Raw genomic sequence first — 22507 nt, 5'->3', positions numbered from 1 at the left:
CTTCCAGCTGTGATAAACTTTCTTTTTCCTCCCCCATTTCCTTTGTGCATTGCATTGTGGGAGAATAGTGTACATCAACAACTCGCTGAAGACTCAAAGGTTTTCAGTCTGCTTTAAGTGTACATTATTTTGTCAAATCTCCAGTGTGATTATTCTGTCTCTCCGCTATTGAGTACTGTTTCAGGTGTTATTTTATAATTTAAGTAAAATTTTGCAGTGATTAACAAATTAACGTGGGGGATTCTGCACTGAAGATGAACACCACAGATGTGGAGATCCACATGACGTCCTTTCACCCTGGTTTGACTTTGCTTTAGTGATGTTTTAATTCTGACCAGACCTTTTAGATAAAGCAGCGTTCTTACTTTTGAAAGACTTGAGCTGCTAGTTAATAGTTTGAAGGTTACTCTGAGGTTTAAAGCCTGCTCTCTCCCCTGATGCTCCATTGCTGACCTCGCAGACAGACTCCTCAGACTACAGGCAGATGGGATCCTCATCATCACCCTGTTTCCTCAAACCCCTCCTCGATATCGACTCCCCCCCCCTTCCACCTTCTCCTCCAGCCCTCCTTCTCTTCTCCCTTCAACCCTTCGGACTCCTCCAGTCCTTCACGTTTACCCCCGAGACGCTGAGGTAATGCTGATTTAACAGGCAGCTGTCCATTCAATACCGGCAATTAACCAAGTGATCTGTAGGGTTACAGATTTATGGTGCATAACAACAGCAATAAACTTCATGTCTACCAGGTTGTTGAAAACACTACATCCAGACATCCAATACTGTGAGGTAGTTTTGAATGAAAAACAACAAGTAGGGCCCTAAAGTAAGCGATTACTGTCATCAGCATGAAGAAAACTGTTGTATTCTGTTGTATTCATTCTCTGAAAACTGTGTTATCCCTTCTTATGTTGATACCTTTATATAAAAAATTAAGTATAACAACAATGAAAAGGAGGCTCTATTCTGAAAATATAAAACCAAAGCTGTAAAAAAAAACCACACAAAAAAACAAACAAAAAACAGCAAGATATGCTTGGAATACAAACAGAATACAAAAAAGCAAAAAATAAAAACCTTCAGCAACATTTTGTGAAAGATGAAGTAAAAAATGAATATTGTATATGTTTTTTCTTGAGGAACTTTAATAAAAAAACCCTGCAAATCCTGCTTTTGCAGTGGTGCAGGTGTAAAGTATTTTAATCCTTCATCTCACCTGTGAGCAGTATTAGCTTAAAGTAAAGTGGTACTCATCCTAGTCAAGCTGCCTCTGATATCATAACCCATGGCCTCAATATCAGCCATACCTTTGCAAACTATCCAAGACAGAGGGACAAAAACAGACAGAGCTTTGGCAGTGCAGCATTAGCTCATAATGGCTCATTTTGAAAAGCATATTAGTTCCAGCATAATTACAATCAGGCCTCACGCTCTGTGTTTTGCAGGCATTCACAGGACCAGCCTCTGAGCACCGAGTCACACCAGTTGACTGTGACTGACAGCAGATTTAGTTAAAAATGGTGTTTTTTCCTCCCTCTTTTTTTCCCACAGGACAAAAATAACACCGCATCTTTTCTCCCTATTTATGTTGACTTGTTTATTTTGTGCCTACCTTTTGTCGTAGTTGATACTGCAATTATACTTTTTGTCAGTCAGAGGGGGTGAATATCAAAAGGCCTAATTATGCAAACAGGCCTGTGATAAGAGGCATCTGCCTGAGATGGGATCTGCTATCTCTGACATGCATCTGTCTCTGTGCTGTCTTTGCTGCTCCAGGCCTGCATATAAACAGCCCTGCCTGTCCCCAGGACTGCATGCAATTCAACCACCAACACTGGAGTGGAGGGATGTTTCGGGGGCGGGGGGGATCGTGCAGCAACATCAAATAACTAACAACTTCCCAATTTGCATTTTTCTGAGAATGGTGCGGCATCTCTGCTTCATGCACTTGCCTGTTCATCCCAAAGGGGTTGCCAAGTTAAAGGAGGCATGTGATTCAAGGCATTTACCGAAGGATGTATCTGAGATAGGAACCTTATGTGAATACAAGATAGACGAGAGCGATAACCAGAATGGTTTAAAGACAAATTCTCTATGAATAATCTTTTCCTGTAGTTATCTCCCTGCTAGCGACAAACAAAAACAAAACTCTCAAAGTGAGCAGAGTCTCAGCAAGGTTGGGATGCATTTCTATATATTAGATATACTTAGGCCAACATACCAAACAATTTGTAAAAAAGACTGCATATGTGGCAAAATCAAGTTAACTGTTTACTCGGTTTGGTAACATGCCAAAATGCATAATCAATTTCCTCTGGTTGTCAGTGACCTTCTCTGGGCTGTAATTTGACATTTAGCTGAAATTGAATCTGGATGAGATGTGTAACTATACATAAGGACATTAAAAATCCTCCTATCTAAAATAAAATCATTCTCAGCTCACCTTTATGGACAGATGTCATGGGATTCAGCTTTGTCTCATGCCTATCATGTCATTACCAGTTTATAGCAGGTGGTTGAGGGCCAAGGGCACTCGTCCCAGAATTTATCCGCAGAGATGGGACAAGTGAGAAGGAAAAGGGGAAGTGAACAAGAGCGCTAAAATTTCCACACATCCTGTTCTGCAATTACGCTTTAAAAAAAGCAAACTTTTCAACATAAGTTGTAGCCGCTACAAACGTCAAACATACTCAACAACTACCTGATGAAAATGCTAGAAAGGGCCGCTTTCCTTTTGCTACCAAACACACAACCTCTCACTGGCAGTGTCAGAGTTTAAGACTCTTTTACATCAACATTCCTCAGGAAAATTCCAATACTTTTCTTCCCTTGTCTCTCGGACAGAATCACATTCTTTAGAAAAGGAGTAGGGGGCTTGAAAAAGAGGAAAAAAACTGCAAGGGAGGAAGAAAGATGGGAGGCTCTATAATCTTTGGCTCTCACAACAAACAATTAGCCCCCTTTTCTCTGTTTGAGGTGGGGAGAAAGTGGGAGAGAGAGGAAGGGGGGGAGTGCAAGAGAAAGCAGAGGAGACAGAGAGGGAGCAGCAGCGAGAGCGATGCTCTTTTATGGCTCTTGTCATATGGATGAAGGCGCGGCGCGTCCATGAGAGCGCACGCTCACCTTCAACAACAGGGCGTCCACTGGGCCTCCCGGCCTTTTCAGCCGGGAGAGACGAGCTCCTCAGGGGGCCATTAGAGCATGAATAGGGGCCTGACAGCCCTGTGCAGCTCCGCAGGGCATCCATAAACGCTGACATATTGACTCCCCATGCCTCTGCACTGCCTGAGTGTGAAAGCGTGAAGGGCTTGAAGGGTGGGATTCTTTTTCTTTAATATACTACTGACTAAAACTTGTAATTTAGTGACAATATGATTGGTTGCTTTTGGCTTTAACACATACTCTTTTTCTGCATGAGACTAATACTGTTTTTCTCCGGAGTACTGTTCAAGTTTTTATTTTACTTTTGAAATATAAATAATTGTTTTAAAAGACCTCTTTTAATGTAGATATAATGAAAAATGCACTTCTAACATATCAAACATGTTAGTGTCCATCATTCAGATAATGAAAAAATCTTACATTTACATACATACAAGAATATATGGATTTACTTGCTACATCATCCTATTCTCTTCCACTGTGGCAGTTTTTAGAACAAAGCCAGATTACAGAGGATCTAACAGAGCCACATGGACCCATAAAGACTTCAGAGGATACAAAATGTGAACCTTGTTAGGAAGACTGTTGCCACCTCTCACTTCGATGCTAAGACTGAGCTTTACACCAGGTTTCTTCTTCTTGTGCAGAGCAGAATGTCACCGCCTGAGCTCCAGTCTTTGCTAATTGAGGTCACAGCGAAAGTAATGAAATTAACAGAGAGCACAAGAAAGTAAAAAGAAGCCCATGGGGGTCTCTGCCAAATGGCACTGGAGCCAGAGCCCCGGTCCCCCAGCAAAAAGCTCTAAAAACCTACGCAGGAAATCAAACAGTAATGTCTCAGGGCTATGAGCCGAGGTCTCCTGGAGGAACAAATCATTTTCTCAACAAAGCCAAAGAGAGATTACTGGGCACAGTATAGGAATGCACAGCGGACATTTTTATGTGCCCAAGGGAAGTTTCCTAATTTTCTGGACAAGGCTGGGCAGCAAATATTGTGGAAAAGTTTGAGTGATATAGAGGACACTAGGAAGCAAAGAAGAGTTGTGACGAATGATGGAAACTTCAATGAAAACTCAGGATTCATGTGAACAAAGCTATAAGAAAAAAAAAGGAAAAAATTATGTCCGGTGTTTAATTAAGAGGCAGTAAAAAGTAAGGTTTATATATTTAGTTTTAAAACCTCAGAAAAATGATCGCCTTGTACTGTGTGAAATCATTTAATGTATTATCAAAATTACTATTATACTACACTGTATTATGGTCCGCTGACTTTTAGTGGATTGTAAGTAAACAAACTGTTACCAAAGAGTCCTTTTATATTCGGAAATTAAATGAATATTTCCTGTAAAGAGCTTTTTTTCTGGGCACAGTGAAGCATTACAGTGCTTGGCATTAATTTCTGAGATCCCTCCATATTGAGGGGTTGTAATGTGGCACAGTAGCAAAGCTTTTTATACTGAGACTACATATTCCCCAAGGAGAGAATGACTGACGATGCAGAAATAAGCCCATTAGTTGAAAATAGGGGACAACATTTGAAGTTGTTATTTTGTCGGCTAGGACAGGAGCTCCACCCCACTGTTTGGACAACTGCTTTCACATTTTAACTTGGTGGGAAAAAAACACATTTCTGATTCGCAACACTTAGGGAACATGTTTATTGTCTTTGTGGTTACGGAAAAAAACATGCACAATTAAAACAAATGAATATTTCAGTGGCGAAGCAGATCAAGAGCATAAAATGTGAAATGTTCTGGCGTTAAGTAGCATAGGCTAATGGCGATTCTTAAACTAGCAGACCATGGTCAGTGTCTCTCATTCATCACTGAGGGAGAGCACGGGCGCACTGTGCTAAACGTAATTACTGTTGCACATTATGTGGGCTATTCCTGTATTGTAATAAAATTAGCCAGAAATGCTTTTTGTCTTTTCTAATGCAGCTCCATGGTAACCATGTGGATGGTCATAATGCAACACACTGTCCCGATCTGTGCCAGCTGTCAGAGTTTGACAACCCTAGCTGGCAAGGCGAATTGGAGGAAACTACATTTCTTTCAATAAATTGTGTGGCTCTGACCTGCTCATCCATTGCGCAATTTAACATGGACATAATAAAGCTTGAGATGTCCTGATGTACTCTATACTCATTTTTGTGATCCTTCAGCTTTATTGTTTGGCAGAATAACAATGGCTTAATCACCGAGACAAAGATCTATTTCTGCCAAAAGTCCTGCTCATTATTAGACTGTCCATCTTAAAATTTCCTCAGATTACCCAAGACAGGCAGGGAATTCAATTGGACTATACAGTCTTTTCTACATTCCTCAAAATACGGAGAAAAAGCTTTAACAATAAGAAAATGTAAATGCCGTGCAGACAACATTTAGTTAAAACAGATATTTGTACTACTGGGTACTAATAGTAAATTGACCTCTTTTTACAGATTAAATGATAATCGATCAGCATCATAAATAAAATTCCAACAATACATAAAAAAATTAATACAACCCCTATTCGAATGTGAGTCTACCAGCAAAAGCCACCTGTAAAAACTGACTTTGACAGTATTGAAAAGCAAACTTTCAAATTTAACATAGAATAAAAAAAGACAGCATTGAGTCAGTTTGACCCATTAATACAAGACGCCACTGATTTCTCTGCAAATTTTCTTTGGCTTAAATCAGAGAGGCAACAACGCGCAAAGGCTTGTTTCCTGACTCATATGTCCTGCCTAAATGTACTGCAGAATTACTGGTGGACTGTTTATTTGACATTATCTGTGAGCCAGCAACAACATTAATGTTGTGTGGTGGATAACTTATTAGGCAAAATGACTACAATTTATGAAATTACATGGTTAATTAAATACTGCTTACAGCTGAAATCACTCTGTAAACTATCTGTCCCCTTTGGCAAATCACCTAGTCGAGACAAAGCCAAAAACCTACAGTCTTCATGAGGAAAATAGCAGGAGAAGTACACAATCTGATCAGTCTGTGTGTGGGGCTTAATTTCTATGTCGTGTGATGCTGTGATGCCATGAATGCTTGGAATCGGTTTATTGCTTGTTAACATTGTTATTGGTGCTTTCTGACAACAGGCACCATTGTCTGTAAAGGTCGTGAGGTCAGTTATTTACGCTTGTTTATTGCAGCAAAATGATGACAGCTTCTCTAATGATGTGCGCGGAACAACTGCAGCAAGGTTTGTTTCAGCAGATGTTACCTGAATTAAACTTCTTTTTTTTTTTCAGAGGCCAAGCAGAAAGACAGCAAGAGGACATCTCGAAGCAATTAAATGAGATTTCTGTCTGATAACAAATACTATAGGTTTTTCCATTAAAACCTTTGAAACTAATCTCCCCCGCTGAGAACACTTGTCTCTCCTCGTGGCATGGCAAGGAATCAGCAGTGAGAGATAAATAAATGGCCTTTAAAAAACATTGGCCCTCTTGTCAAGACACATACCCACTCGAGAGCAGCAACGGTCCACATGTCAACCCATTCTCTTCCCATTTCCTTTGCTCTCTTTGCTAAGACACTCCTGTCTAATGAAGTAGAGGGACTGAAATCCCACAGGGTTGCAGAGCTCTGTCATCCCTGAGTGTTGTTTTCCCCCTGGACAGGCCAGTCGTTGTCCACTATTGAAGGTAATACTCACCAATCAGGATTCATTACAACCCCAAATCTATGAATGAACTGCCCACCGCAAGCGCAAACACACAACTGCCCGGGAGAAGAAATAGGCCTCCCAGGGACCCCCTCCAGACTAAATTGGATTGCCGATGCAGCCCACAGACATTTGAGAAGTCGAGAAAAACAATGGAGCAGAAAATAAATACTCCAAAGCCACAATGATGACTCCACTTGGTAAACTAACACAGTATTGATCGTCTTCTCTTTTTTTGTGTTTGTTTAGAAAAGCCTCATCCCTGCTAATAGCTGTCTGAGAGTGTAATCTCTCCCTTGTCCTCCCCCTCCTCTCCTCCCCTCCACATTCCCTATTATGTGGTTTCTTTCAGCGCGCCTCAAATAGTTTAGGTTCAGTGTCGCACTGGGGTACGGGGCATGGGACTGGGGACCAATTGTTTGCTAATGTTGACACCTGCCAGAGCAGGCTTGGTCTATTTGGGGCCCGCCAAGCTGCAAACTGGATGCTCCCCCTCTTTAGCGAGATTAAGTGTGGGTTGCTGGGGTCACAAATCACTGGACTCCCTCTGATGTTGTGAGGCACAGAGCCAGAGACTGAGAGGACTAAAAGAGAAAGCTGGAGAGGGAGGAACAGAGGAGGGAAGAGGGATAAAGAGTGACAGTCTATTGTTTACTGAAAAGGAGGGGAATAATGTATCTTCTTGAGTGCGCGTAACCAGTGTGTTCCATCCAAAGAAATATATCAACAGTGAATCCACAAGCATACAACAGATTTCTGCCTCGCTTTGGATGCATAAATGATTAGGAACATTTGAAATCTTTTTGTTTAAAATTCAGCATTAACAGGAAACACCAATTGTCACAGTCTGCACATAACAGCTTGTGCAATTTCCACACTCAAAATATAGCATTAGTAGAAAGAAAAAAATATGATGCAGCGCATTAAGCCATCTGCTTTCATGATGATTCACAGGACAGACTTTCTCGAGCTCTCTTGAAAATAACCTATGGTCTTTGAGAATAAATAAACATGAAAATACAGCGCACTCAGATCCTATATGCTGCACGACCACATTCTAATTTTTCCGAGAACTGTGTAAGAAAGTGCTTATTGACCCAAACACATATTTATATATATCTCCTTTCAGGTTTATTTAAACACACATATAGTGTAAAGCCCAAGGGAAAACCAGCATGGCCATAACAGACAGTGCCCAGCTCCTCCTCCTCCTCCCCCTTCCTTTGCAGATGTACATTAATTCTGAGCTGCTGCAGAAGCACCCTCTCTCCCTTTAAAACTGCTGCTGTCCAGCCTGATCGTGTCAGTTTGAAGGCCCCTATTGAAAAGTATTCATGCATCTGCCTTTGAGGCACAATAGCAGCTAGTTTATAAACTGTCTGCCCAGGCACCCAAAGGCTTTAGTTCTTATTGTTTTGCAGCCCCTTAATAAACTTTTTGGAGGAGTTCATCAACTTGCCTGAATAGCCTATGCAGCAAGTCTCAAGACAGAAAATAACAGAAGGGCCTTTTCTCCTCCCTCTTCTTTCTCTCGTCCTTTTCTAGTGGCTGTTCATCTAACAATGGTGAGAGTAGGCTGTCAGACATCACAGGGCTTTTTTGTACTAATACAAGAAAAAAAGTATTCAATAAAAAGAGAAAGCGACCTCTTAAAATGGCTATCGAAGACAATTGTATTTTCACATTTGCACAGAAGGTAAAGGCGACTCAAGCAGCACAATATAAGTTAAAAAAAATGTTTACAAACTTATAGTATATAGAGACAGAATGAGAGCAGGGCAGCAGAAATTGGACCCTCATCACTATAAAACTGACAATAGGCTGTTTTGTTGACATTGTATGACATGTTAAAAGTGATGAAAATGTTTGGATTTAAATTTCAAAGTTTGAATTTCTGAATAATAATAAAATACTGTTGGAAGGAAAAAATAGAACAAATTTATATTAAAATGTTAGTTTTCAATTCAGTCAGAGATTGCCTGACACCTGTTAGACAGGCAGCACAGAAATGACGGGATGCAATAAAATGTAATTTTGGCTGTAAGCCATTAATCCACTGTTATACCTTTAAACTCTGTGGAAAAAAATTAGCCAAACTTAAAAGTCTTTAATAGATGTCTGCTCTAATTAATTTCATACCTAATTAAAACAAGGCTACAGTCCATGCAGGCTGGCCTGTTTAGCCTGCTGGATGGCCATAATTGAAGTAATAGCGGAAAAAAAGAAGCCTGCGTAGAAATAAAAGCCCGCAGCGGTCCAATTCAACAACAACACCACCACCCAACCACGCTGCTCATCCACCCCTCCCGCACCACACACACACACACACACACACACACACACACACACACACACACACACCCTTCCCCTCCACCATCTGACCCAAAAAGGCCTCATTGGCTGCCCCGGACTAACCACCTACTGTTTCCCACCGATGCACTCGGTGCGTTTTAACACCCTAATTAGATGTGACAAGTTCAACGAGCTGGTTTTAGAGCAGGAAAAGCTGGTCAGGTTATGATTTCCGAGTCAGACTCACAGGGGAATCTCTGGACAGCTGATTCCTGTCAGCCTCATTCATCTTCTTGCCGCCAATTAGACATTACCGCTAACAAAGCGCTGGTAATTTGGGCAATAGGCCTACATTAAACGCTTAAAGTGGAAATGTAAATGTTTGAGGCCATGTCGGTAGGCTGACAGCACGCTAACATAATAATAATAATAATAATAATAATAATAATAATAATAATAATAAAATAGCACAAATAAATTTGATGGCACAAAATTCAAACAAAATGACTATTGACTGACGAAGTATTTATATTGTAACAGAGTCTGCAGCGTATGAACTTAGAGTTGTTAATGAAATTTGCCACAAGAACAATAAGGAAATAAATAAAATAATAGGTCTAATATAGGAGCAATATTTCCTAGAATAACCGTCAACATTAAAATTGCATTAGTCAAAATTTGTCAAAACCCAATTTCAACCAAAAAAAAAACCAAAACAGGAAATACCCAAATTAGCCTACATGTAATAGCACGAAATGAATTTACCTCTTCATAACTAGGCTACAAAATTATTGAAAAACTGACTTCTTAAAGACATATTAGCTATTTAAAATAACCCCTTTTGAGATAAACTGCACCAAGAACAAATGGTGTAGCAAATAAAACAAATCAGCCAGCCTATTAGTATCCTTTGTTACTAATACCCACACCTGTTGACATGAATTTGTGATGCTGATGTTAAGGCTGTGAGTGTGTGTGTCTGTATGAGTGTATGTGTGTGTGTGAGGAAGAGAGAGAGGGAGAGCGAGAGAGAGACAGAGAGAGAGAGAGGGAGCGAGAGAGAGAGAGAGAGAGAGAGAGAGAGAGAGAGAGAGAGAGAGAGGGAACTTGAGCAAAAACAGAAGATGAAAAATTGAGATTTTCTATTTATTTTGGACCTCAGCCCTGCAGGCACAGCGCATGATCCCGGAGCCCCATAGTGAAAATTGGCGGAATAAAACACAGACAGAAATGGGAGACGCGCTGAAGCACCCTACTGTTGTGACAGGATACCTGGAGGGCAACACTTCCTCTTTAATTTGTCTCGTATGGTTTGAGACCCCCAACCAGACATTCAATCCTCAGAGTCTACATAAGCCTACTGAATTTAATTCTCGATGGTTAAATTATATGCTATAATTAAATATCATATCATTTTTAAATGCTCGGTGGCATGGAGGCATCTTATCAACTTGGTCTTCCTCGGCTTCTTCGTTGTTATCACATTAACAGTAACAACATCTAAAATGGGCCTATCAGCATTTGTGAGGAGAATTGCAGGCTAAACAAATGGCACCTATGGGCTTACATCTTATATTCTGATATTTTCGAGCAGGAAATGTTAACCTTGAAATGCTACTATCTGCGTCTAACAATGTGTGATCATAACCCCATAAATGAGGGGAGAAATTGAATCCTTTTAAGTTATTAAGCAGGAAAGGATTATAAACTCGTCTTTATAAATGAGCTAGAAATCCCCATGTCTTCCTCTGTACACTTTTAAATTTCCCACAAGAAGCTGGAGAGGAAAGATTGCCCCTTTTCAAGAGCCCCACAAGAGATGGAAAAACCATTTTTGTGCCCAGATAGGGAGTCGTCCCACATGGTAAGCGCCACTTTAATTAATAGACAGCCTTGAGAGGTATCACTGTCAGCCTGGATAATGGTGGCAGAGCCAGTGTTTGTGCTTCCATGAATATTTCTGATGTGATCAAAGTCAAATGCCAGCACAGAATGAATTTAAGCCTACTCCATTTTTTTTTTTTTTTTTTTTTACTTAGCCTAATGCTGTCGACACTTAAAGCTCCTGACACTGAAATGTCTCTCCGGTTTGGTAGGCCTACAAGCTTAAACTGCACTCCTTAAAATTGATGCATTACTCATTACTCATAAGCAATGGGTTTCATGTTATTATGTTGCACGGTTTGCTCATGTTACCTTGCTGGAACCAATAGGCTAATTTGTTACACTGGTTGTAGCTCTTGCCATCAAATATCGCGATAGGTCATTAACAGCAAATAGCACCTTATACACATTATTTTTGAATCTAAAACATTATTGTTGAATCCAAAGCATATATTTTGAATGAAAAATATGTCTTCAAAATGCTTACTTACACTTAGAGAAGGTACATTTTTCTTCTTAAGCCAGCTCAGTGTTCTAGAGGCACTATCAAAATGAATGAAATGACAAAAAAACGAACATGTCTGTAATTTAACTTCTATCCTGAGGTAAAAGTGTCAACAAAAACTACATTTTTAGCACATTACTTAATATTGAAATCCGTCACATCATTTTAGGCTTATTGGTTGACTGTTAAAATAGGACAGTTAGTCATAAGCAACACCTTACATGATAAGAACAAAGCTGAGCTAGCTACATGTGCTAACTATTTCTGAAAACACATTTAAGCTATTGAATAAAAATGTCTCCAAAATAGTCTGGTGGGAATGCTTATAGCCGATAAAGTAAACATTTTCTTTTGATATTTCTCACCTTAAGCCTGCTCAGTGCTGTAGACGTCTTAAGAAAATGAGAAAAAAATTAACAGGTCTATAATTTATCTTCAATTTAGAGGTAATTGTGTCAACAAAACCTACAATTTTAGTCTATTACTTCAGCTAAAATCGAAATTTGTCACACTATTTCAAGCATAGGCTTGTATGGGCTACTAACTGAGAATCCGTTGTAGTTGGTTGTTACCAAGCAACACCTTACTTCACAACCAAAGTACGCTACTAAGTTACCTGCTATTTAAGCTAGCTATGGAGTTAATGTGCTCACTATCTATACATTTGACGTCTTGTCATTAATTCTTGGTATTCTTGAGTGATTGTTAAAGGTTATAATATAATCACAAATCATCTCAGAGACATGTCAACCTGCCAGTGTTTATTACAACCATAACAGGAAGACGGCAGGTAGCTATCACCTGTACCAAATAGGCTACATACAACAGAAAATGTCCTTTAAATTCAGAGATGCTAGGACAGCCAGAGGTCCAGAAAGTCATGAAAGCTAAGACTTGTAAAATGCAGTCTGACATACTTACTCACTTGACTCCATAACTATCTTTTCTTAAACATAAATATGCCCCAAATTAGCTCATTAGATTGACACTGTTTATTTGCATAGGCCTATATAGGCTAGTTGATTGTTAACAAAAGAAAAAAAATTGAGCATTAAAAAATAGAAAATCTGAAAATTTAAATTTTGTTTCAATATTGAATAGGCACTATAAATTATTTTGCCAGCTTTATCAATTTTATTAATTTAGCTACTGTAAATACAACAAGCCCAGCAAATTATTAGAAACGTATTAGCATTTTCATTATTTTATTTTATTTTATTCTATTTTATTTTATTTTACTATCGATCATGTCCTGTCTTTCAGCTCCTGCCCCCTTTATAAAAAATGTAGGCCTACCGATGTAAATTCCAGTGAAATGTGGCTTGAGTGGCTGCGGGGACAGGGGAGGTTAATCCGAGTTTAATGCAGTGAAGCACAGCGCAGGGTCTGGGCTATGATGGGTATGTTATCTCTGCCCAACATTTGGGTCTCCCTCAATTTCCACCCAGCCAAATAGCTGCGAGAAAGTGCAGATGGAGTCACTCTCAATGCCTGAGGAAAAAACGTTATTAATAGCTAAATAACTTCCCCATACTTTCACTGAATCTCTCTCACACACTGTTCCAGATGGATTTGTTTGAAGTGGTCTCTCGCTTCATTCCCCTGTCCTTCTCATTCAGCACGGCTTTAGACCCGAAATATAGCTACATTATATTACCATACACTTAGAGACTGGGTGTGTGTGCACGAAAGTGTGCGTGTGTTAGTGTGTGCGTCCGTGCGTAAGTGCCCGCATGTGTGTTTGTGACGTTGAAAATCACGGAGGGGGCAGCTTTTCACACTTTTCATCACTGGGGGCCTAGTTTATCGTTAATAATAGCAGAAATTATTCGTTTTGTGTTTTTTTTTGTTTCTGCAGAAAAACAAGAGTGTACCTGTGAGTGGAGCATAAATCTGAAAAAAGTCATTTTTGCATAATTGCTTAATGTATAACGTAAATTTACAAATCTTTTCAGGTATTTTACAGCACAGACTGAGACAGAAATGGGTGGAAAAGATTATCTAGAGACAATAACGCTTTCCAAATATGTTAGAAACAAAGTTTAGGTTACAAATGTAGCATCTCATAGCCTATTAACTGCAGCCTCCTCCCCCTTCCCTCCTAACCTGGATCTTTAGGTTGTCTGACTTCCTCACACCTCTCCGCCGGTCTGTCACTTTCCCTCCCTGATGCTAGGATATAATCCCACGTGGCATCTGTTTAATTAGATTGAGGACCTCAGGTAATCCCGCGATTTGCTGAAGTGTCCATCGCCTGTCTCCACCTCATCTGACGGTCAGATTGGATGCATCAGTGTGGCAGATGGACGCCGGACAGCTGATCTTTCTCTCTCTCTCTCTCTTTCGTCTCTCTTTGACCGGTGTGGCGCTAAACAGGATGCCCAAGTTTGCGCAGATGTAGTGCAACCTTTCCCTCATTTCTTGCGCGTAATCTAACTTTGGCACCATGGATGGGAAACTTGTTTCTGCGCAAACAGATTGGTGGGAGGACCGGGATCTCCGCTTGGTAATCACCAGACGGCAAAAATAGTTATCAGAATGAAAAAAATCCCATAAAGTGGAACTATTGTCGGTACATTAAAACTGAGTTTTGATTGGTTTACCTTCCCCTACATCCTTCTGAGAAATAACAGTCGACTCCATGCAGCAAAATAAAATTTACAAATATTGTAATATGGTTAACAGTTTAAATACACGTTCAATAAAGCTAGATTAGAGCTGGGATAAATCCGTGATGTAACCTCTGAGCAAATCAAATACACAGACCTAATAAACAAATAGATAAATAAATAAAGTCTTAAAATCTGGATAAGTAAACGAAAAAAAAAATCTCATGAATTTTGTGCCCAGGGCGAGCCACTGTGAGCTCCGCTCTGAGATGAAAGTGAAAAGAAATAAAAGGCTCTATTTAATCTGCTTTAAAACCCCTCTCCACATAAGGGCTGTGCTTCAAACTCGGAGAGTGAGGGGCTGATTGGGGATAAATACATTTCTTACCATGCCTGCGAGCTATTACACCCGGCACGAACACAGCCACCTATTCAGCAACCATCGTTTCCAGTGCTTACTCTAATAAGTATTAACATTATTAAATGCCATCCGGATGCCGGTAGTCTAAACTGCATTACGCAGAGGGGTGCGTCTCTTTTTATAGCAACGTAATTCAGTCCCAATTTAAAACATAAGCAGCGCTAAGAAAAAAAAAAACAGAAGCAAGAACATTATGTGGATATTTTGAACCAACAGTAGAAAGTCAATAATAATGCATTGGTAACGTAGTTAACACTCTAAAAGTCAAACTAGCACATTATCCAGCAAACGTGTCCTCATGCAGCGCGAGCTGTGGGTAATGGACAGACTCTCCAAAAAATGCTGGTCATTTGCAGCCAGAAGGATTCACAATCCATCTATATGAACACTGGAGATATTTGCAACAAAATGGTGACATTTTTCTCGTAACATTAATGCGTGGTGTGACAGAAAAAAAGAGACCGTTTTCACGCTATCAACTGATTCTTTTCCAACGCTATTATATAAAATTACAAAACTATCTACCAGCGGGGCGTACTGAATAATTCATCTCCTTTTATGTCTCTCCTTGCCCTTTGTCCAAAGTTTTCTCTCTCTTTTACCCGATGTTTGAATGAGAATGGACGGGCCCATACTCTCCTTTTCGCTGCCCTGCTTTCCAGGATTTGCTTTTGTACCTCGGACTCTTCACTTTAGAAAAGCGTCAATAGAGGGGAGGTTTTGCTCGTGAAGTCCATCTTCAAGTTTGAAAAATCTTTGGCAGTGTCTTTTTTTTAGGAAAAAAAAGGGGGAAGGAGGAGGAGGATGGGGGGGTGTCTTTTCTAAACTCTTATCTAAACCCCATTCACACATGTTTGATCATCAAAAGGGCCAACCATTATATCGTTGGGAGGATGCGCATTTTCACTCCCCATGACCAAGAAAACCAGTAAAACTCTAAACTTAATAAAATATGACAATAAAATCAAGAGTTTGTCTTGTAAAATGTCAAACAACTCCACTTCTACTCATGTCAAAGAACTTCAAGTATCAAGAAAACCTTCACATTTTCTAATTTAGCGTCTAATTGCAAGTGATGGTGTTATATTACGGTTATATTTAAATATAGCCTATACAATATGCCACAGAAATATGAAACCCACATGATATACCAATGCATTTTTAAGGCTATTAAAAGCTTGTAAATTCTATTGACAAATACTGACAGCGAATACCTGCATCAAAGCTTTATTTTTCCCTCCTCGCAGCATTACTAATAGAGCAAATAATAATATGAACATTGATTTCCTCTTTAACTGACAAGTGGTGAAATGTCAGTGAACTGACATCGATTGTGAAATGGGTCAACTGTCAGCTGTCGTTTAGAGGTCGTTAAATGAGTGAATGAATGAGGAGGAATTCGCTACACAAATTAATTTTCTGCAGTTAAATACCTTCTGCCAAGGCTCTCATAAATAATTGAGTAAATGAACAACTGCTGGCTCGGAGTTAAAAGCAGGAATAAATTCTCTGTTTAGCTGCAGCTCGGATGTGGGACAATTTCCCAAGAGGACGTAGAGTAGGAAGTCTGTTTAAAACACTTGCTTCCTGCTTACAAGGCTGCAATTTACTCTGACTAGTAATAATAATAATAATAATAATTATTGTAATAATCATAATAATAATTTATTACTTCAGACATATACAAAAGGGCCATATACTTTCTGCTGTTAACTTACATTTATCACCGAGGATGCCATCGATGCTATGCTTTGTTTTCTTTTCTCCATCTTCATCCTTCTTATCACAGTCATCCTCGTCATCTTTTTTGCCAAATCGGGCCCTCAAAACGCGGCTGATGGAGCTCACTAATGGCAACAAAAAGGTAAATGGGTGATTAGCCCTAAAACCCATAAAAGAACCATAATAATCCTATCATACATTTTTTTTCTTTTTTTTCTTTTCTTTTTATATATAAAAAAAGGAAACCATACAAAAATAGCACAGGTAAAGTTTTACATGAACCAGCTGCGTTGAGAAAATGTTTCAAATAAAAGTCTATAATAAAAGGAGCAAAATTACACTAAAAATACAATAATATAAATTCACTAGTGAGGACCAAAGGCACATTTTCCCAACAGGATGACTGTTTTTTCTGGGTCAGTCAGCTGTAGGTGTGCTTCCTGCCACACTGAAACATTTTATTATCAGTAACTGGGGCTTAAAACAGGTTGGATTCAAAGTGATGTTCATTCAGAGGTGATGCTGCAGTGTTCGCTGGTAATAAGGGAAAAAAAAAGTGCAGCTTACCAGATGAAGCCTCACCTGAAGGAACTGTGCTTCTGTCGCACACCCCGTCCTTCAGCAGCTTATCCCGGATCTCCCAGCTGAACATACCCGGGTTTTCTCTCTTGTACTCCTCGATCCGCTTCTCCACGTCAGGAGTTGCCACCTGCTTTAGGTTTGAAATGGTGTGAATGGGAAGGAAAAAGACAAAAGGGGCGGAAAAGGGAAATTTTGGAAAGTTTTAATTGAGAGAAATATATATTTTTAAATGAACACATGCACCAGTTACAAGATATCAATAGAAAACAAATAGGGCCTATAAATAATATACAAAACTATAGGTTATATTGTGTAGCCTATAATTTTAATGGCAGTATTATAGGCCAGCGACTTTACTGCATAGACAAGACAAAGAAATAGGCCAACTATTAACAGGTTTTAACGGCACTATAAACTAAATATTTAACACCAGTGAAAAACTATGTTCCCTCATGTACTATAATGTATGTAATAACAAATATCCTTTAATGGAAATTGATAAAATATAACCATTATTCAGAATTAAATGCTCTAGATACTGTTCAACAAATAACTATAAACACCATGTAAAAATTAATATCATAAGAACAGACTTCTCACTTTTTATGGTAAATGCTTTCTTTTCCTTTTGATCAATAATGTAAAATATTAGATATTTATGCAAATATTTGGGGAAAATAAAACATCAGCTCTGAAGTTTGTTATGACCAGTACAGAAAAGATGTTACAGGTGTACATGTAACTAAAATTGTAGGAGACAAAAGACTGGTTATAGCCGAAAAAGCACATTATTATTATTATTATTATTATTATTATTATTTTATTATTGTTGTTATTGTTATTGTTATTATTACTATTATTAGTATTATTATTATTCTTGTCGTTGTTGTTGTTCAGACATACAGAGACTTCTAAACAGAGTGAGTCAAACATATTTTTATTGTCTTTATCTTTGCCCTCTATCAGGCGGCTTTGGTAACACAGTAACATCAGATCTGGGCTCACTCAGGTGTCATGCCCTCTGCACCACCCAACATGACGCCCATCCTCGCGCTCCTGTGACCCAAAGACTCGGTCACGGACTTCCACTCACCCTGGGTTTGCTGCCTCCTATGGCCCCCGGACGGATCGAGCCGGTCTCTTGGTACCGGCACAGGATCTTGGAGACACAACCGTGAGAAACTCGCAGTTGTCGCGAGATTACGCAGGGTCGGATGCCGTGGTGGGCCATCTCCACTATCTTGTGTCGGATGTGATTTGGCAGGGGCCTCCCGTTGATGAACACTCCGCCAAGCTGGTTCACCCTACCCTGGCCCAGAGGGGTGGACACTGCGCCACAATAAACAATAAAAGTCTCAAAAACAATCAAAACAACCACACATCATGTGCTCCAAAGCTTTCAAATGTTCATTTCTAAGTAGATGAAGCTACAATTTAGACTGAGGTGTGTCAATCAGCGGCATGTTTTGCCATGTTGCTGACTATTTATGGGACGTAGTTTACGCACATTATCATATTCTACATTTTCAAGAGAGCGTTGAGCCAAATTCATCCAGCATCAGTCTGGCTGACAGGATGTATCCGAGGCCACTTCAGGATCCAATTTCACATTCAAGAGACACTAAACAGGGTGACACTTCCCACCTTGATTATTCCTAGTCATGCTGTACAAATATTGATGTGATCCTTTGAGCCATCTCTTTGCTGTGTGTATTATTGCCATTTCCAGCAGCAGGACACTTGAACAAATCCCGGAGCTCGAGTAACTTGCGAGCTACGTGGTTTTTGTACATTTCAGTCCAGGGCACTTGAGCACGAACTGGGTGTAATGGGAAAACTGTTTCCATAAATGCATGCAAATACAAAGTGATCTTTTTTCCGCCCATATGTTCCCATATACTTGAGTGTGATGGGCATACGAGTTTTAAAAAAATTACCAATTAAATTACTTTTGTGCGTGTGTGTGTGTGTGTGTGTGTGTGTGTGTGTGTGTGTGTGTGTGTGTGTGTGTAACAAGCGAGGTTGGACTTGTAAAAATGCTCCATAAAATGTACTACAAAATGATTTATTATTCTGTCATCTAAATTATTATAAAGGTAAATTATTGTTAGATTAGCTTATTTTTTTGTATAGAGGATAATTTAAGATACAATAATTTCTAGCCATTGTATTATTAATGCAATTCAAATGTAATTTGAAAGTCAAAGCATTAAAAACATAAAAATAAATACATACATTAGAAAATAAAATAGGTATCAATACAAATATTTCATGTAGATACTGTAGCTATAATAAGCAGGAATTACTGACTGAGTCAAGACTCAAATTAAAATAAATTACTAATAAATTCATACTGAACTCATGAATGCTTAAATAAGATTATCAAGGTGAAACAAAACACATTATTAAAAAAGAAAGGAAAAAAAAAGCTGTGGGCTGATTCTCAACGCTCCAACCGCTGCTTTTCTGAAACTATCCTTCAGTTTTGATTCATTCGGGTTGTAAACTTTAATCAACACTGACTGGAGGTCGCAATTGTTCACCCTCCGTTTTATTTCCCAGCATGTCGCCGGTAACAAACTGTGTGTGACTATCACGCTACAAGCTGACAGAGCGGAGTCCTGATGAGTTCTGTCACAGCACAAGTCCAAACATCAAACACGCGCTGTCATTGTTTTGATTTTTTCTTACCTTCCAGAGGGAAGCCGGTTCGGGGGTAGTTCTGGCCTGGCGCAGGGCGCACCATCCGAGGCACTGTTCCTGGTAAAGTAGCCATCCTACAGCTACTCAGACAAACCAAACCGGACACTGTTGAAACCTGCTACTCTCACAAAGTCCAAGTCAAAGCCCGGGACGTCTTCGAAATGTTCAAAAAGAGGCTCTCTTTGCTGTCAAATCCCAATCCCAGGCGGAGAAACTGGACAAGCCCTTCTTCCACCGGGGAGAAAATAAAAGTGATGCTCTCCTCTGGTGCGTTGAATGTGCCAAAAATATTTTTTTAAAAATAAAGATAGCGACATATAAAATTAAAAAAAAAAACCCTTTGAGCAGGGAAGTCTGCAAAATGGAGGAGCTGCACCGAAAGTTGTGTGTCTGAATTGGAAAAATGCAGTGTTATTCTTTTCCCTTGGTGTAGTTTGTGTTCAGTATAATGTCTGCTGGCTGGTTGGAAGTAGTTTAAGTGGCCAACTTTCGTGCATGTCGTAGGAGGAGACAGCCGAGCGCTCCCATAGGCTCCCTGGCCTTTCTTTTATGGATGAAAGAGAGTGGGTTTAGCCAGGAGCCGACCGACCAATCAGAGACACACATTCCACTTTTAATTCACTGCTGCCTCCCTCATAAGACCCCATACACCAAACCCAGTTCAAAATGTTATTATATCTAAATGTTATTCTGAATCCTGTCTTTTCAAAATGTGTCTGTCTCCATGATACTCAGCTGATCAAACCTGTGGAATATCAATGCTTTTAAAATGATGATAGCTCCCTTTCTTTCTTTCTTTCTTTCTTTCTTTCTTTCTCAAATAACAAAACGAAAAAAAAAAAAACAACAACAACAACAACAACAATAACACAGCATTATGGCAACAATAGCAAAGCCAGAAATTAAAAAAAGAAGAAAAAACAACATAAAAAACATTATTGAAAGTTGATTAAAAATAGTTTATTGCAGGCACATATTTAGTTTCCGATCAAAATATAATATTTGGAAAAATATCTGAATTCATTGACCAAAATCATTACGTTTTCAATACAATTTCACGAGTCGAAACGTCTGTATCCAAAGTTACTCGTCCGTACACGAACGGGTGCACAAGCAGCGCTTCATGTGGATAAAAAAAAAAAAAAAAAAAAAAAAAAAAAAAAAATCACGGCCCAAAATGATTGAGTCAGGCATTTATGATGCTGTGTCTGAATGGACGAAGCTGCGCTGAAGCAGGTCTGCTTGGCGAAGGTTGGGCTATAAGATGCTTTTGGCTTGTTAACCTTTCAATTAAGTAAATGTGCGCAGCATGAACATCTAAATCGCTCCTATAGCTTTTTGTGGTAATTACAACATTCGGATCGACCCGGTATTGATGACAACAGGTTGACTTGCCCTGGAGAACACACAAGAGTAATTGCTTAAAGGTAATTGTTCAGAAAAAAAAAGATAATGCGCCACTATTAAACTCGAATAAAAAGAGCACATATGGCAGAAAAGAAGAGGTGCATGTGTCAACTCTGTAGGCCCACCGTGCATATAAAATTGTGTGACAATTGCCGTGGAAAACACTCCTGGTGGAAGGCAATTTCACAAATAATTTTAGCAACAATTAGGGAGTGTGGAGGGGTGAAATGGCGATTTCACATGCAGATGTGCCGGTGGGAAGGATCTGGTACCCTGCCGAATAGCTATGACCCTCACTCTCCCGCTTTGGTTTGCTTCACATGGGACAGAAAAGCACAAAGAGACCGCCTCACCCTCCTGGGAAGGCGCAAAGAGCACTGGATTAAGTCAAGCATCAATCATGTGAAATCCAAACAATAGCAAATATCTCTTATGGAAAGCACGTTCTTCTACAAATACTCCACCTTTCTGTTTCTCTCTGATGCTAACAGGTAGATTATGTTCTTTTATTTATTTATCTGTTTATTTTTAGAATCACACAGACACGCACATAAAGCTAATAATCCCATATCCTTGCAAATATCATTGGTTCACCACCACCAGGTCTTGCCTCTGTTATTCTAAACATTATTACCCTGGTATTCATTTGTTATGCAGCTGCTGATAATTACACCCAAAAGAAAAGAGTTTAGAGTGTGCAGGGAAATTTGCATCACTGACATTATTATGAATTTTAAGTGTGATGTTGTTTAGTTTGTTGTAATGTTTTTTGCAAACATAAACATGTATAACATAGTGATTTCTCACCTATAAGTCAATGCTTTGGGACTCAAATATGTCTTCTGCAGTATGGACTGTGTATCTGATTTGTTTTTGTTATTACAAGCTACTCTGCTGTTACACTTTTATCCAAATAAAAAGTTAACCAGGCCATTCTCTATATAATTCCCCCACTCTAAAACTTTACAATTTTTAAATTTAGGCTATTTAAGTTCCTTTTCAGACAGACGTGGAGGAGGTGGACAGAAGAGAAGAAAACACGCCGAACAACAACCCGACAACAAGAACTACTTTAGGGCTGAATGAAAACAGCCACAGACACAGAAAGAAACACTACAAGCTGAACAAAGGCAACATTTATTGCAGATCTTGAATTGCACTAAGACATTTTGTTTGAACTAATGATGTATTCAAAGATGTTTTGATTGGCTTAGAAACGGCAATGCCTGGTTACATTTACAGAAATCCAGGGATTAGAGGTGCTGTCAAAAAACAACAACAACAACAACAAAAAAAAAAACAGGTTATTACAGCTTTTATATCAAGAGTTTTCATAGTTTATTTGCCAATCTATCAAGTATAATTAGTCCTTTGGTAGCAAAAAAACTAAGGGTGTAACATTGTAGCAAAACAGTTGATTTAGATCTTTAAAAGCCTGTATTTGACCTGTGTTTTTATTTTTATTTATTTTTTGTTGGGATAAGAAGTTGCCATAAAGATGGTGGCACCATGTCCACTAGTGGGCGACCACTGCTTCACTATCAGTTGATTTAT

At 39.2% G+C, this 22507-nt stretch overlaps 1 protein-coding gene across 3 annotated transcripts in view; it reads right to left on the bottom strand.

Annotated features, from left to right (window-relative positions):
* The window catches only part of pax7 (paired box 7), a 60849-nt gene extending 41230 nt beyond the window's left edge, over nucleotides 1-19619 (bottom strand). For 2 of the 3 annotated variants that reach the window (XM_022748237.1, XM_022748238.1), the window contains exons 1-4: nucleotides 19535-19619; nucleotides 17937-18172; nucleotides 16844-16973; nucleotides 16258-16386 (exon numbers count right to left, since the gene is read on the bottom strand). In XM_022748237.1, coding sequence (XP_022603958.1) covers nucleotides 16258-16386; nucleotides 16844-16973; nucleotides 17937-18172; nucleotides 19535-19619 — 580 coding nt within the window. Of the gene's footprint in view, nucleotides 1-16257; nucleotides 16387-16828; nucleotides 16974-17936; nucleotides 18173-19534 lie in introns of all 3 variants that reach the window. The other variant, XM_022748236.1, reaches the window with a different exon arrangement.
* Nucleotides 19620-22507: the final 2888 nt, after the last annotated feature.

Source organism: Seriola dumerili, unplaced genomic scaffold (genome assembly GCF_002260705.1).
Source record: "Seriola dumerili isolate Sdu_G_001 unplaced genomic scaffold, Sdu_1.0 BDQW01000121.1, whole genome shotgun sequence".
NCBI classification, from domain to species: domain Eukaryota; kingdom Metazoa; phylum Chordata; class Actinopteri; order Carangiformes; family Carangidae; genus Seriola; species Seriola dumerili.
Note: the sequence above shows the minus strand (reverse complement) of the source record. Positions and strands in the feature narration are given on the sequence as shown.